Source organism: Tachysurus fulvidraco, chromosome 13, assembly GCF_022655615.1.
Source record: "Tachysurus fulvidraco isolate hzauxx_2018 chromosome 13, HZAU_PFXX_2.0, whole genome shotgun sequence".
Taxonomy (NCBI): domain Eukaryota; kingdom Metazoa; phylum Chordata; class Actinopteri; order Siluriformes; family Bagridae; genus Tachysurus; species Tachysurus fulvidraco.
This window is the reverse complement of record NC_062530.1, coordinates 25,405,795-25,422,186: the sequence shown is the minus strand read 5'-3', so window position 1 is coordinate 25,422,186 and position 16,392 is coordinate 25,405,795. Positions and strand designations below refer to the sequence as shown.

The window sequence follows — 16,392 nt, the reverse complement described above, 5'->3', positions numbered from 1 at the left end:
TTAACCACCATTGTGGATTGAACATAAAATAAGATAAAGGGGCATTAATTGCTAATTAATTAATTGCTATTAATTGGCAGGCCTGAAAACCAGAAACAGAAACAGGTTTAAGATTTATTACAACGAATGAAGCTGGGATTATGTTGTGCTTCAAAAAATATGAAACATCTGTTAAACAATTTTTGTCAAATGTGATGATCTTTCATTGATCTGACTTTTCTTCCACATTCTTCCATTGTTTTAGCCGCTTGTATTTCTTTGTGCTAACACATGTTTTGAAGACAGGCGTACTTTTCCTCCTCAATACTTTAACTTGATTTTGTCTTGTTCTGTCTTTACTATTGTTCCTCTTTATAGTAGAAAACTGACTAGGAAACCTAGCAGGTAATCCACAACCCTTACTCTGGTTGCCTCATCTAAAACATCTGTATTACACTTTTTGCTTATTTTGCATAAGATCATATTGTCCGTGTTGGTTATTTTGCAAACATGAGGAAAATAAGCAGAAAACTGGATGTTGTCTACATAATCTTGTTCCTCTCACGGTCCTATGTGGTGGCACATTCCATTTGTGTTTGTGAACAGAGTCGACTGTATTAAGTTTGGTGTTTTTGAAGTTTTGCAAAATTCTGTGACAGACACCGACACTGTTTTCTTCTTCTACAGACATGTTTTTGGAGAAGCCGAGGTCTGCTTCTGTGGATCTCCTCATTGAAACCTCTGTCCCTGATGTCCTTGACAACAATCCCCACCATACCCAACAGATCCAGCAGAGGACTACTGAGAGTACAGGAACTGATGGAACATCTTACTTCGTTATAGGAAAATGTGGTGAATCTAGCACCGATGTCCTTTCAGAACCCCTTGTGCATAGTTTGACCCTGCAAACCAAAGCTCCTTCTCAAAGGCCTGCACAAGGTCAATCGAGATTCTTGGATCAAATTGACCATAATGTTAGCTTGCAGACTGAGGTCCACCAAAGGGAGGCTCCTACAAGTAACAAAACATCCAAAGCAGCTTCATTTGATATACCTTCCTCTTTTGACATGACTCCTTTTCCACCCACACTACATCAGTCTAGCCAGCAGGAATTGAAGTCACTTCAGGACAGTGCTCTGTCTCACCTCATTGATGCTGTGTCCCTAGGCAATGAGTATGATTCATATGGGTCCATATCAGCTCTTATTGGTCAGTTTGAAATGACTGCTGAACAGAGCTTAAGTCTGTCTTCAGGGTCCAAACCCAATCAGTTATCTGTTCCACAAATCAGCAACCCTCTATTCAGCACCCCACAAAAAATTATCCAGGACTCATCACAAATTGCCAAACAGCCCATTGAAAAACACCTTCCTTGTAGTCCTGAGACCACTGAATCAACTGTCTTTACTATTCTAGATGAGCAAGTGCTTTCTCATGTCTCTGTTTATGACTTTCCTGATCAGACAATCTGCAACAACCTAGAGAACTTGGACTGTACATTTTCAAGTGGCAGCAAGTGTCCCCCTTTTAGCAAGATAACTTTTGAAAGAGAAGTAAAAGAGAACAGTAGATGGGAACCTAAAGGTAAAAAAAGCTCCAATTCCCATTGCCATACCCCTGAGTTTTCACAGAATTGGAAATATGAATGTTACAAAGACACCTCCATAAACAGCACAGCCTCAGAGCGTTTCCTTATCTGTCATGACTCTGTTAGCAGCAGCTTGATGGAAGTGGAGGTTAATGTGGATGGAGAACCCTTGGATGGTACCTTGACTCTGGCATCATCACATCATGAGTCAGAACAGAATTCTCTTTACTTACCACCCTCACTGAGCAACCATTCATATAAACTCACAGAATCTTCACTGATTCATACTTCATCCCCACAAATACCTTTTGTTTCCAGAACTCATCAGCATGAATACCAAATCGACCAGCCCCAGACAGAGCAGTGTAACAGAAGTAATGCTATTTTATCAGGACATTTTAGGCCTGGTAGGTACAATGGGGTCACTTATAGTAACAGGCATGTTGAGACTAGGGACAAGAATGGTATGATCTGCAAGACACAGCAATTACAGAATGGGTTTCCTTCCTCAAAATATCTTTTAAGGTCTCAAGACATCAACTCTAAACCACAGAATGTCTGCTATATGTCTGGGTCTGATTGTGATATGATCTATACATCTGTGGAATACAAAGATACTGTTGTTCCACCTAAGCAATATTCTTTGCAACAAAACCAGGCTTTGAAACAAACTGAATCTGAGATATACAAAGGGATCTACCTTGTTGGATCTCCAGTCCAAACAGATCCAAGTACTTGTAAGTCTAAGAGCTTGGGTGACTTAACATCTGAGGATATCTCGTGCAACTTCCAGAGCAAGTACAAAGTCATCAGCCGCAGCTTCATCACTCCAGCCATGCGAGACCTGAAGCGGATGCGTGGCCGGGCCAATCAGCCACAGGCTTCAGACCCTCTGACAGAACAGCTTCGTAAACTAGTGACTTTAGATGATGTAGACCCTCGCACCATACCCTCTCAATTACAACCGAACCCAAAGTTTCTCTCAGTGTTCCCACCAGTGCCACTCAATTCTGTAGTTTCCACAGAGGAGTCAAATGAACCTCCACCTGTTCTGTCTCGAAAGCTTTCCTCACGTAGTCAAAGTCGGGTACGCCACATAGCCAGTCGTGCCCGGGAGAGGCAGCAGGAAGCTCTCAAATTACGACCTGCAGGGGTTTCTTCTGATGTTGTTCTCCGTAATAAAACAGTCTCCACTCAAAATCCCCACAACAATAGGCATTCCACTGGCTCCTACATTGCCGGATACTTGGAGCAGGCAGGGCTGGAAGACCGTGGCCTGCCTGAGGGATCATGCAGGAAGCTTTGTTATAGCTACCATGATCAGAGTTATGCTGATGACTCTGTGCTCCCTCATAATTCCTCTGAGCCTGAGGTCTACTTCCTTCTAAGAATTTGAAATTATCTTCCTAATTTGGCTGTATCCAAACTTGCTGCCATTGTGAATTCCCTTTCAATGTTTAATATTTCACAGATTCTAAGGCTGTACTTGTGCTTTTAAGCATACACACTTCCAACGCCAATGAACAATAGTGTACTCTAATCGTGCACGAGTACAGCGTTAAAAAAAAAAAAATCTAAATCAAAGCTTCCAGTATTGTGTAAATATTGCCATAGAACCTGAACATGCAAGTTCCTGTCTTAGACGCACTACAAAAAATTAGCCTAAGTCAAGCTTTTAAATGTTGTCGTTTGGAGTTTGTATTGTAGAAATAACAAGTTTAATGATGGTTGTTTTTGAAATGAAGACATTTCTCATTTGTTTGTCCCTTTTTTAAATGGTTCTTAACTGACTTAGAGGGGCTTCCATTCTGAAATCTACCATTTGTCCAGTTTTCTTGTATCAGTTTTTGTTATTTGTCTCTGGTGTTTGCATATCCATTGACATATTAGTCAAATGTGCCCCTACTTAAGGCCCTATGGGTTTTAAATTTGATAACGATATGTGTTGTTCCAGCATGTTAACTGTGGACATATTCAGCATGACTATGCACAGATAATAGATAGATGTGTCTGTGCCCTGTTTACGTAAAACATTTACTACATTCCATGAACAGAGAGCAACACAAGAAGAAGTAAAAAACTTGCCAGCTGGTTTCTTACACTTTCTTTCAGGCATGAGTTCATTTATTATAAACATTACTTCAGTTTCAATGAAAAAACCCTGTGAGGTTAAAGTTTTTATTTTTGTAATTGTTTTGATACAGATAGCAAAAAAAATGACACTTGATGGTCGGATTATTGTCTTTCTTTTAGAAAGGAAGCATTTCACAGTACTAGCACAACTAGCCTGAGGCAGTTTCAGGTCTAGATTATTAACTGAGCCAGTTGTGTTTTTGAGTTTTTCTGTTTAAAGGGCATTCGATTTTTCTTTTGGTTTTTGTTCATAAAATGCTCTTACCAATGCAATAAAGTACTGTTTGTCATTAAATTAATCAGCATGTTTCAGTTCAATTGTATTTGGTTGTTGCCTTTAACAACGTCACATAAACATCATCACAATGCTACTTTACAGAGTGTAGTTTTAGATCCATATAGAACAAGCCATTGGTGACATTCATTTTCTACCGCTTATCCGAACATCTCAGGTCGGCGTCATCGGGCATCAAGGCAGGATACACCCTGGACGGAGTGCCAACCCACAGACTCACACACTACGGACAATTTTCCAGAGATGCCAATCAACCTACCATGCATGTCTTTGGACCGGGGGAGGAAATTGGGTTACCCGGTTGACATGAAGAAACCTTGAAGGGAACCAGAGACAAAAGAGAATTCATCCTCTAATGAATAATAATAAGAATAATAATGATAATTATTCTTAATTACACAATACAGGTGTAGACATGTAAGGACAAACAGTATAAGCAGGATGTGACGCCATGTACATTATTTTCTGCACCATAAGGCGCACCGGATTATAAAGCGCAGTCTCAATTACGGGGTCTATTTCTGTACTTAACCCATACATAAGGCGCACCGTATTATTAGGCGCATGCTAAAACATACGGTCCAAAAAAAAAGGTAACAGAAGCAAAACAGTGAGTTTAGTTGAACTTTATTACTATTTAACAATACACACACACTATTTTTTTTTAAAATCTTCTCCCTCAAATCCATCAAAGTCCTCATCTACTGTGTCTTCTTAACTTGGCGCAGTACATTTTCTTGCTTCGTCCACTTCCGAACCATAGATACATTGATGTTGAATCCTTTCGCAGCTCTATTCCAATTTACAGCCGTGTAACTGATAGCCTGTAGTTTGAATTGTGCCTCGTAAGCATCTGATTTTTATTGCCGGATGGCAAACCAACTTAAGGTGCATTTATCGCCACCTACTGGACTGGAGTGTGGAGCGCAAAATGGTTAGGAAGAAACAGATGTTGTTTTGCAACATACCGGTAGTTATACCTATCGGAGGCGTGGTGGATGTAAGCGTACGTACTGTACGTATTACGTAATGTTCTCTGATTGGTTTATCGCTGCTAGCGTACGTAGTGTACTGTATGTATAACGTCCCTGTGTCAGTGGGAAATGGTCGGACAGTTAATCAAGCGGAGCGCTTACCAAAGTCGCACAACAGCATTTTTACAGATTTTTGGAACTCGGTGGACACATAAGGCGCACCGGATTATTAGGCGCACGGACGATTTTTGAGAAAATTTAAGGCTTTTAGGTGCGCCTTGGGGTGTTTTTATGATCACAGCAGTTGTTCATATTTGCAAACCTACAGCATCCAGTTCAGATTATCCACTGAAATAAGTATTAGACCAGGGGTCGGCAACCTTAAACACTCAAAGAGCCATTTGGACCCGTTTCCTACAGAAAAAAAAAAAACAGGGAGCCACAAAGACCCTTTGACATCTAAAAGATAGCCTGCATATACAGTATGTTTTTTTTACCTTTATGGAAAGTGTAGAAAAAACTGTAGTGTGTTGCATTTATAAAATCAATGAACTGAACAATGAACAGGCAAACAAAAATATTTTGAACAGTTTGAACTAAACTTAACAAAAAAGTCGCTGGGTTGAAGGTTACTTTCAAATAAAATGTTCAATGTCACATTGAGTCCTCTTCGTATTCATGACATCAAAATTTTAACTTTCTGGCTGCAGCAAACCAAAAACGCGTCTGCTTCTGTGTGTCGTATTTCGCAAGTCGGCAATTATGACGCATATTTTGAGAGACACGGTTTATTTTAATGTTACAAGAGCATCAAAATCTCACTCACTCACTCACTCATTTTCTACCGCTTATCTTCTCGGGTCACGGGGAGCCTGTGCCTATCTCAGGCGTCATCGGGCATCAAGGCAGGATACACCCTGGATGGAGTGCCAACCCATCGCAGGGCAAACACACACTCTCATTCACTCACACACTTACACACTGACACACTACGGAAAATTTTCCAGAGATACCAATCAACCTACCATGCATGTCTTTGGACCGGGGAGGAAACCGGAGTACCCGGAGGAAACCCCAGAGGCACGGGGAGAATATGCAAACTCCACACACACAAGGCAGAGGCGGGAATCGAACCCCGACCCTGGAGGTGTGAGGCGAACATGCTAACCACTAAGCCACCGTGCCCCCCGCATCATAATCTTAGAATTTAAAATTATTTTTTTTTTAAAAACTAACTAACTAAAATAAAATAAATTTAAATGAAATATTTATTTTCCAAATCTACAGGGAGCCGCAGCAGAGGGATGAAGGAGCCACTTGTGGCTTCGGAGCCTCAGGTTGCCGACCCCTGGATTAGACTGTTCACCTAAACTGATGTGTAACAAATAAAAGGGCTAGGCCATACTCTAAAATGTGAAGCAAGAATAAGACCAGACCATTGGCAAAAAAGAAGAAGAAGAAGATGCATAGACTTAATTAATAAACGTGAAGCAATCTTGGAACCATCAGAGACAAAACATTGGAGTGAGAAATGGATTGCAATGTTGTACATTATGTATTATTCATATACTGTGCATCTTAAAGCATATACTTATAAACCCTAAAGTTTTCTAACCCAAGAGTTTTCATGTAATTGCATATTACACACATAATCACAAATGAACTAACGTATATACAATAATACTGAATGGATCTAATACACCTGGATCTCCTGTCATGCCGTGGAAGATTTAGAGGTCAAGTGTTATAAACACTTACTAAAGGCAACCTTAAAACCATAAATCACTCTGAATCATCCAGCCCTGCCTTGTAACTCAGGTGTGTAAATTGCTAATTGTTGACTCGGTTATCTTTAATTTTTGGACCCAGGAGAAGATGTGAATTGGAGCACCTCTTGGAAAATGGTTAGGCCATGTTTTTTTTCTTGGCATCTCTTAGGACTCTGTGGGTATTAGAAATAGCTACAGAAACTGTGCGCAGCCAGACGAAGGCAGAGCAGAGACGCTTCACCGTGTACCATGAATGCTGTAGTCCTTTCACCGTGCCTGTCCCTGTTGGCATTAGTACTATGGGTAGTGTGGGAGGTAGTGGTGGGGACATCTCATGACGAGCGATGTGTGTATCTGGACCATGCTCAGCATCTCGATACTGTGGGTCTCTCTCAGGATGGAGAAGTAATCATCGGTGCACTCTTTAATTTCTATGTGCTTCCACCAACCCTTGACCTGAGCTTCGTCAAAGAACCGTACCTGCTGTCCTGCTCTGAGTGAGTTCCTGCTTCTAATTCTCTCTTCAGTGTCTTCAAAAAATTTACAAAACAAATCAATCAATGATGTATTTGTCTGTTTATGATTTCTCCTCACAGGTGGACCCCAACTCTGATCATTCTGATTATTGCATACTCTCCACAGCACCCTTAAAAAAAAAAAAAAAAAAATTCCTACATTTCAACCAATATACTGAAATACAATTTGTATTTGGCATCGGTTGCTTTTACAGAACACTACCTGTATCTGGTTTAGATCTCTCTCTGTAATGTAATGCACAACATTCCTAGTGTAAATAGCAAGTCAGACCTTAGCTGCAGTTATACATACGTATACTTATAGTAATACTATAATTCACATAAACTGGTTATTTTCTCAAATAAATAAATAAATAAATAAATGTGACGTTGGCATTTCAGGACTCATAGGACTCTGTAATTTGCCTTTTTTCCACAGTAGGGATTAAGCATGTTAAAAAAAAAAAAAAAAAAAACTTTTATGTAATATTAATTAATTAATTAATTTTTTATGTAATATTATGTTCTTTAAAAAAATGTTGGGTGTGAATTTGGAATTTTTGTTATTTTAATGCTTTTGCATGAGATATTATGTTATTGTTTTTATGTGTTACAGTACGGACCAAACTAACACAGTATTCTTGATAGCTGGCATCACTGCTGTTGTTATTACACTTAAACATCTTTCTGTATTTTATATCCATAGGACTAAAGCCTGGGTTTGTTTGTTTGTAAGCTTTTAATTTTGTGGCTTCACTTTAATATAAATGATATTCTATATTTTTATACTAAAAACCTTGTAAATCAAATACTGAAAAAATGGCTTTATTGAACCACATTTAAATATAATTATTGACCTGCTTCTGGTCGGTGTGTTACCGACAGTTTTTACTAGTAACTCTCTTTACTTGTTTTTGTCAGTTTTCAGGAGAGTCCTGTGCAGTGGGCTCAGGCTCTTGTCTTTGCTGTGGAGGAAATTAACAGAAATCCTTTATTGCTCCCGGGGGTTCGACTGGGCTACCATATCATGGACAGCTGCACACGCTACCCACACAGCCTAAGAGCAGCCATGTCTATGATCGGTGGTGGAAATGGCTCCTGTGATACCTCCCGACCTGCCAAACTGATCATCGGAGACTCTGCTTCCACACAGTCTATGATTCTGTCCAGAGTTCTGAGCCCACTGCATGTACCGATGGTGAGTGTCATGCTAAAAAAAAAGAAGGCAAGGTGAATAAACAGACAACAAGCCACTGATTAGAGAGGATGTTGAACACTCTACATGAACGGATAACCTGACTGTGCTGCATTGACCCATGTGGGTCCATAAAATACAGTTCCGTGTTTTAGAATTTTGTTTCAGTGTTGGAAAAATCTGGGCATCACTATTAGATTTATGATATTTAATATAGTGTTTGTTTTCAGTCAAATGTGTTAATAAATTGCTGGGAAAATATAATGATGTGATAATATGCAGTAAATTAAACAGTCATGCTCAAAATTAAATATTACTACAAAATATTAACCTAAATTTGTATTTACAGTTTTTTATTGTTGAAGCCCTTTGTATGAAAATATTTTCACATGGTTATTGTTTATTCTTAATGTTCTTAAAACTAAAATGTTCTCGAACTGTAGTTGTACTGAAGTACTGAGTACTGAGTGACCATATGATTTAAAATGAATGAAATTTCTGACTTCTACACAGTAACTAGATATATATAGCCACTTGAACTGAATTTGCTTGGTCTGAATAGCAATTATTTAAAAAACAATTCAGCCTGTTTGAGTTTGAGAGTGTAGGTGTCTGTCTGTCTGTCTGTCTGTCTGTCTGTCTCTCTCACTGTCATCAGTGCACATACAGTAGTAATCATTTACACAGAGAGCTTAAAGATTCCTGTGGGTGGTCCCACATGACACACTAACGATTACACTTAGCAAAAGCAGTTTATTCCCATGCATTACCTGTTTCAATTTTCCTATAACTTTTCCTATCATTTCAAATGAGTCACATAATTATTTGGCTCAGCGGTGTTGGCAACAGATCAGTTTGTAGGATGGTGCTGTGTAAAATGTTAAAAAAAAAAATCTTGTTAGGAAATACTGGCAGTATATCAGATACTGTTGTATATCCAAGAATATGGTATATTTACAATATTATTAATTCACTGATCTAAATATATTCATTTTGTTCATCATGATGTTCATGTATGTTGGGAATATATTGTGTTTATCCCTCAGATCAGCTACCTGGCTACATGTGTGTGTCTCAGTAACAGACGAGAATATCCTAATTTCTTTCGCACCATCCCCAGTGACATGTATCAGGCTCGCACCATGGCCCAGATGGCCAGGCGTTTTGGCTGGACGTGGGTCGGTGCTGTAGTAGCAGACAATGACTATGGACTCCAGGCAGTGCAGGCATTTCAGGAAGAGACAAAAGGCACCGGCATCTGCCTAGCTTTTGTCACTACTCTTCTCCGTGAGAGATTGGCGAAAGATGTGGATCGTGCTGTGAAGATGGTGCAGAGCTCATCTGCTCGTGTGATCATGGTATTTGCTTGGTACATGGATGTGGAAATGTTTCTCATTGAGCTGGTTCGCAGAAACGTAACAGGCCGCCAGTTCCTTGCCAGTGAGATCTGGAGTACCAGCAGTCTTCTCTTGAGCAACCCTGAGCTCTACACCATTGCACAAGGCACACTGGGTGTAGCTGTTAGGAGCGCACCCATTCCTGGATTTGCGAAACATCTGCAAGAGCTCCATCCGTCACGGAATCCGCGAGATACCATCCTAAGAGTGTTATGGGAGAGGACGTTTGGCTGCAGCCCAGTGCAGAACAACATGGTAGCCTCTGGTGTCTTACCACCATGCAGTGGGAAGGAGAGTCTCGAGAAGGTTCAGAATGGTGTTACAGATGTCTCCAACTTAAGAGCCACTTATAACGTATATCTGGCTGTTTATGCAGCTGCATATGCGCTCCACTCTCTGCTGAACTGCACTGCACCGAACAGCTCTGACCCCAAACTGACCCGAGGCTGCTCATCTCCAGACACCATCACTACACAACAGGTGAGATGTAATATCTATTCATATCTATTCATGTTAGCATTTTATTTACGATCCTTAATTTATAGTACTGATCAGTGACGCATCTACATTTAAACACAGAACTGAGTATTTAAGTAATAAATCACAACTGCTGTTATAAGCCTGGCTTAATTTAATGATGCATGATGCTTTAGTTTAATGATGCAAGCATTAATTACAATTTCTCTAAACCTTAAACATTTTACATTGTTAAAAAAAAAGCACAATGTTTTGTATTACCTGCATTAAGATTGGTATAGTTGCATAAGGTTTACAGCATCATCAAGGCAAGATAGTTCCTGTTGTCATTTATATTATAGCAGCTATAATATAAATGACAACAGGAACTATCTTGCCTTTTTTTACACTCACCATTTTCACTACTAAGAAATATTAAATAAGACAAATATCACTGATACAATTTCATGCTATACAAAATGCAAAAAAAAAAAAAAAAAAAAGGCAGTCTAGGTGACCTTCCTCTTGTCCTTCAGCTCTTAGAGCACCTTAAGCTGGTGAACTTCACCACGCAGCTGGGAGAGAAGTTTTACTTTCAAGATGGTGAGACTCCAGCCGTGTATGACATAGTGAATTGGCAGAGAGGTCCAGGAGGAGCCTTGCAGTATGTCCTTATCGGCCGACTGGAGGGCTCAAACCTCATCATTAACGAATCTGCTATCAGCTGGCCAGGAAACTCCAACAAGGTAAGTCATCTCTGGATGCCTCATTGTTGCCAAAAAAAGCTTCAGTACGTTGTCACATGTTGTTTCATATGTTATCACATTGTTTGAGAGGTTCTCTCCAGGTTCTTTGAGAAACCTCCGTAAAATGTCAATAGTTAAATATATTTGTATGTGCATGCGTAAGTGAGCGAGCGTGATAGTGTGTGAGTGAGTGTATGAGTGAGCGAGTGTGTGAGTGAGTGAGCGAGTGTGTGAGTGAGTGAGTGTGTGTGTGAGTAAGTGAGTGAGTGAGTGAGTGAGTGAGTGAGCGAGTCTGTGAGTGAGTGAGCGAGTGTGTAAGTGATCGAGTGAGTGTGTGAGTGATCGAGTGAGTGTGTGAGTGATCGAGTGAGTGTGTGAGTGAGCGAGTGTGTGAGTGAGCGAGTGTGTGAGTGAGCGAGTGAGTGTGTGAGTGAGTGAGAGTGTGAGTGAGTGTGTGAGTAACTTAGTGTGTGAGTGAGTGAGCGAGTGTGTGAGTGAGTGAGCGAGTGTGTGAGTGAGTGAGTGTGTGAGTGAGTGAGTGTGTGAGTGAGTGAGCGAGTGTGTGCGTAAGTGAGTGTGAGTGAGTGAGCGAGTGTGTGAGTGAGCGAGCGAGTGTGTGAGTGAGTGAGCGAGTGTGCTAGTGTGTGTGAGTGAGTGTGTGTATTTGAGTAAGTGAGCAAGCGTGTGTGAGTGAGTCAGTGAGCGAGTGTGTGTGAGTGAGAGTATAATTCTAATACTTTTGCATTTTACCTGTACAGGCTTCAGTTTAACTGGTTTACTGAATAAGAATATGAAACTATTAAGCCTTTGCATTAATCCATCAAAAGTTTGTCGTATTTTGCTTAATAATTTTACAGATATTTGGTGTAGAGTCTAGCTTCAGTGCCGATTTAAAACCTGAGAGATACAGTTTCTGTGGGTTAAAGAGAATCACAGTTGTGAATCATCTTGTAGCTTCTGAGTTTTCATTTAAAATAACTTGGTTTACATTATTAACTAGCACTCAACACATTTCATATTTTAATTTATTTTTTGCTTTATTTTTAAATCCTTCACCGTTTACATAAAGACTTTTGTACAATCATATGCTTTGTTATTTATTTCCCTGACTAATCATACTGTTAATCTGTCAATATACTGTTTATCAGCCTATATATGTTTGGGAAATGATATAAATGTAAAAGAAATCCATTTGAAATTGGGGACTATTAATAATTGATTATTGACTATTAAAATGGGGTAATTATTAACCGTTGTACAGTCAATAGGCAAAGGTCAAGTCATGAAACACATCATAAAAAGCATACAATTTTGACACGAGTTCTTATTCTTGAGTCCTTTTTATCTGATCATTGCAGGTTCCTGTGTCTGTGTGCACTGCAGAATGTCCCCGAGGTACACGCAAAGCTATAGTGAAAGGCCTGCCAGTTTGCTGCTTTGGCTGCCTGCCATGTGCTGAAGGTGAATTCAGCAACATCACAGGTCATCAAAAGTCCCTTTATCACTATAGACAGTTGCTAAAAATAAAGTTCTGCTTACTTTATTCACATCGTAGGGCCACAAAAAAACAACAATTATGCATTTGTTACTATTTCTGTCATTACCACAAATCAAAGTCCCTTTGAAATCTTCATTAGACATTTTTTGGAATCATTATTAATTATATTTATATATATATATTTACATAATATTTTTAAATATTAATATTTTTAGTTGAATAAATAAGTAATTAAATTAATTAAAAAATTATGAAACGAATTATTATTATTATTATTATTATTATTATTATTATTATTATTATTATTATTATATCTAATATATTGCAGATATTATTTGACATTGTGACAAGAGTGTAAGATTCTTACAAAAATGGGAAATGACTGAGAAAAGGTTTTTTCTCCTCTACAGGCTCACTAGAATGTTATCGTTGCCCACCAGAGTTCTGGTCCAATAGTCTCAGGACTGCATGTGTACCACGTGAGGTTGAATACCTCTCCTTCAATGAGACCATGGGCATCACCTTGACTACTGTCGCCGTGTGCGGTGCCATGATGACAGCAGCTGTGGGTGTGGTCTTTGTGTACTACAGACAGACTCCTATTGTTAAAGCCAACAATTCTGAGCTGAGCTTCCTGCTCTTGCTGTCACTCAAATTCTGCTTCCTGTGTTCACTGGTGTTTGTGGGTCAGCCCTCATTATGGTCCTGCAGGCTACAGCAAGCAGCGTTCGGGATCAGTTTTGTTCTGTGTATCTCCTGCATCCTGGTCAAAACCATAGTGGTTCTGGTTGCATTTCGTTCAGCTAGACCTGGATCTGCAGCCCTTATGAAGTGGTTTGGACCAGGCCAGCAAAGAGGAAGCGTTATGTTCTTTACCTGTATCCAGGTGATTATCTGTGCTGTATGGTTGTCCCTCAGTCCCCCCTTTCCTCACCGTAACTTAAGCATTCAAGGGTCAAAGATCATCTTAGAGTGCATGGTGGGGTCAGTGACAGGCTTTTCTCTGGTTTTGGGCTACATTGGACTGTTAGCTGCCGTTTGCTTTCTTCTGGCCTTCTTCGCCCGGAAGCTTCCAGACAACTTTAACGAAGCCAAATTCATCACTTTCAGCATGTTGATCTTCTGTGCTGTGTGGATCACCTTTGTTCCAGCATACATCAGCTCCCCTGGAAAGTACAGTGTCGCTGTAGAGATATTTGCCATCCTGGCTTCCAGCTTCGGTGTCCTGATCTGTATATTTGCCCCAAAATGTTACATCATTTTGCACAAACCAGAAAAGAACACCAAGAAATTCCTCATGGGGAAAACACAATAGAGAACAGAATCTGCTGTGATTTAGTCACTGATTTCTCCTTAATAATGAAAAAAAGTTCATCAATTATAGTTTCCCTTTTTCCAATATTTCCAATATAAGTGAATAAATATTTGATATATCCCCAGAGTGTATTGGTGTAAATGTTAAAATGCTGATAGTTCCTACTCACTAAATTATAAATGATTGTTTTTCTCCACACAAAAATGTTTTGTAATTGATATTTATCGAATAAAGGCATACAGATTTTGGTACTAAGTGCTTGTCTTTTGGCATTCTGTGTGGCACCGAGGATGGATTCATAACCTGAACAATGATTGTGTTGTGTCTGAATGTTATTAAGAAAGGTGACAATCTGGTGTGGTGCATATAGTGTAAGTGGATGTGACAGAACAATAAAAAGTTGAGTGATTTAGACACATACAGTACAGACCAAAAGTTTGGACACACCTTCTCATTTAAAGAGTTTTCTTTATTTTCATAACTATGAAAATTGTAGATTCACACTGAAGGCATCAAAACTATGAATGAACACGTGTGGAATTATATACGTACATAACAAAAAAGTGTGAAACGACTGAAAATGTCATATTCTAGGTTCCTCAAAGTAGCCACCTTTTGCTTTGATTACTGCTTTGCATCTCTTGATGAGCTTCAAGAGGTCGTCACCTGAAATGGTCTTCCAACAGTCTTGAAGGAGTTCCCAGAGATGCTTAGCACTTGTTAGCCCTTTTGCCTTCACTCTGCGGTCCAGCTCACCCCAAACCATCTCGATCAGGGTTCAGGTCCGGTGACTGTGGAGGCCAGGTCATCTGGTGCAGCACCCTATCACTCTCCTTCATGGCCAAATAGCCCTTACACAGCCTGGAGGTGTGTTTGGGGTCATTGTCCTGTTGAAAAGGTGGTGTGTCCAAACTTTTTGAAGGTGTGTTCAAACTTTTGGTCTGTACTGTATGTTACTGGACTATAACCACCATTGTGCTCTATAGCCAAGACTCCTGTAGCCATGCCCCATCCTCTGTGATTCAGATATGAAGCATAGAGTTGTAGTCAGGTAAACCTGGAGCTGTCGAGAAGCTCAGGGAATGTTTGAACGAACGGAAAGAGTTCATCATTTCCATTCAACGGTATCTCTATAATATGTCTTGGTGCAACACTTGTTTTTATGTGAACCTTCAGGTATATGCTATTCTACACTACATCTTCTACTCTACAACTACTTCTATTTCTGTCAGGACTACTTTGTCAAATGAGAATTTATTAGATGATAGCATACAGTTAGTGTTGGCGCTATGGTTCTGTTCTGGGCAGGAATCCACGCGCCTGTCCGTGCGCATGCGTGGACCTAGCAGGGAGAGCAGCAACTAGAAAATAGAATAGACCCCCCCATAACAGAGCCATTAATCATGCATAGAGTTTATTTTATTTATTTATTTTTTGAAAAATAATAAATGAATAAATGGATAATTAAATAATTAGAGAGAGAGAGAGAGAGAGAGAGAGAGAGAGAGAGAGAGAGAGAAAGATATGTGGAGATTTAAGACGTAAACTGGTACAACGAACAGGTTCCGGGATGGTGGAGTCGAGGTTGGAGGATGGAGTTTAAATCGTAGCAGCAGCAACGCACTAGAAGCGGCTCAATGAATGGGAATTTAAATGGTCGGGTAATATGGACGTCGTAAACCAGGATTGGTGTGCGTCATGGACAGCTGATTAACAGCTTGACGACATGGCCTGCCAGAACTAACGCGAAGCTTGATTCTACAACAGTGCACATCTTTCACTTGTCTGCAAATTTCAGTAGAGAACAATCTTCCAGCAGGATGAGTAACACCATTCTGGCCATTTTTTTAAATAGGGATATTGACATATTCAGAGTTTAAATACTGTTCTCCAGGAACCCAAGTCAATAGAAAATGGACCAGTATTAGAAATGGACCCTAGTGCAGAGTGAACCAATATGTAGTCTACTACAAACCAGGTGGGAGTCCAGAAGGTGTTTGATTGTGTAAGATAGTACGCACTTTGCTTACCTAAGACCCTTAAAAAGAAGCACAGAGGCAGATCCTTAGATGATGGCCTAGAAAAAGTGGATCCCAGCAATTGGTGTATCATTCTAAAGAGTGGGAGTTTGCCTGGACATTTTTCCATATTTGCTGGCATTGCTGTGCAAAATTGGAAATCTTCCTACTCCCCAAAAAAGGATGGTGGGTACCCAAACTAATACTCTAAAGTTGACACCAAGAGGTGGGATTGGCTGAGACCAGACAGCAAATGGGTCTTTTCCAAGTCTGTAATAATTCACTTAGACTGGCCAATGGGATATGGATGGAACCCTGAGGGATAACTCTGCAATCTGCTTGACAGATGGTACCTTGAATGTCCTTGAATCTAGTGGCCTTTGTGAAATTTCTAAATATGCCATTAACAAGGTCCAGTAAAATTAATCCCAAAATGAGTTGCAACTCAGGATTAAAAAAAACAACAAATGGATCTGCTCCTCTTGTTTATCTACACGTAAAGTTATTGGTTTAC

At 39.8% G+C, this 16,392-nt stretch overlaps 2 protein-coding genes across 2 annotated transcripts in view; both read left to right on the top strand.

Moving 5' to 3' along the window:
* The window catches only part of plch1 (phospholipase C, eta 1), a 48,195-nt gene extending 44,073 nt beyond the window's left edge, over positions 1–4,122 (top strand). The window contains exon 19 of the mRNA XM_047822818.1: positions 667–4,122. Coding sequence (XP_047678774.1) covers positions 667–2,963 — 2,297 coding nt within the window. The 3' untranslated portion in view covers positions 2,964–4,122. The remainder of the gene's footprint in view (positions 1–666) is intronic.
* Positions 4,123–6,987: 2,865 nt separating this feature from the next.
* LOC113652707 (extracellular calcium-sensing receptor-like) lies at positions 6,988–14,074 on the top strand. Its single transcript, XM_027161950.2, has 6 exons — positions 6,988–7,235; positions 8,175–8,451; positions 9,495–10,325; positions 10,838–11,047; positions 12,406–12,529; positions 12,956–14,074. The coding sequence occupies exons 1-6, from the start codon at positions 6,988–6,990 to the stop codon at positions 13,858–13,860; spliced, it is 2,595 nt and encodes an 864-aa protein (XP_027017751.2). The 3' UTR covers positions 13,861–14,074.
* The last annotated feature ends 2,318 nt before the right edge of the window (positions 14,075–16,392 follow it).

What these genes read in the sequence shown, in the direction of transcription:
- LOC113652707 (XM_027161950.2), top strand. Translation starts at nt 6,988, where the DNA reads ATGAATGCTGTAGTCCTTTCACCGTGCCTGTCCCTGTTGGCATTAGTA. An exon ending in GGCCAGGAAACTCCAACAAG is followed by an intron (nt 11,048 to 12,405) that starts GTAAGTCATCTC and finishes TGATCATTGCAG; the next exon opens with GTTCCTGTGTCTGTGTGCAC. An exon ending in TGAATTCAGCAACATCACAG is followed by an intron (nt 12,530 to 12,955) that starts GTCATCAAAAGT and finishes TCTCCTCTACAG; the next exon opens with GCTCACTAGAATGTTATCGT.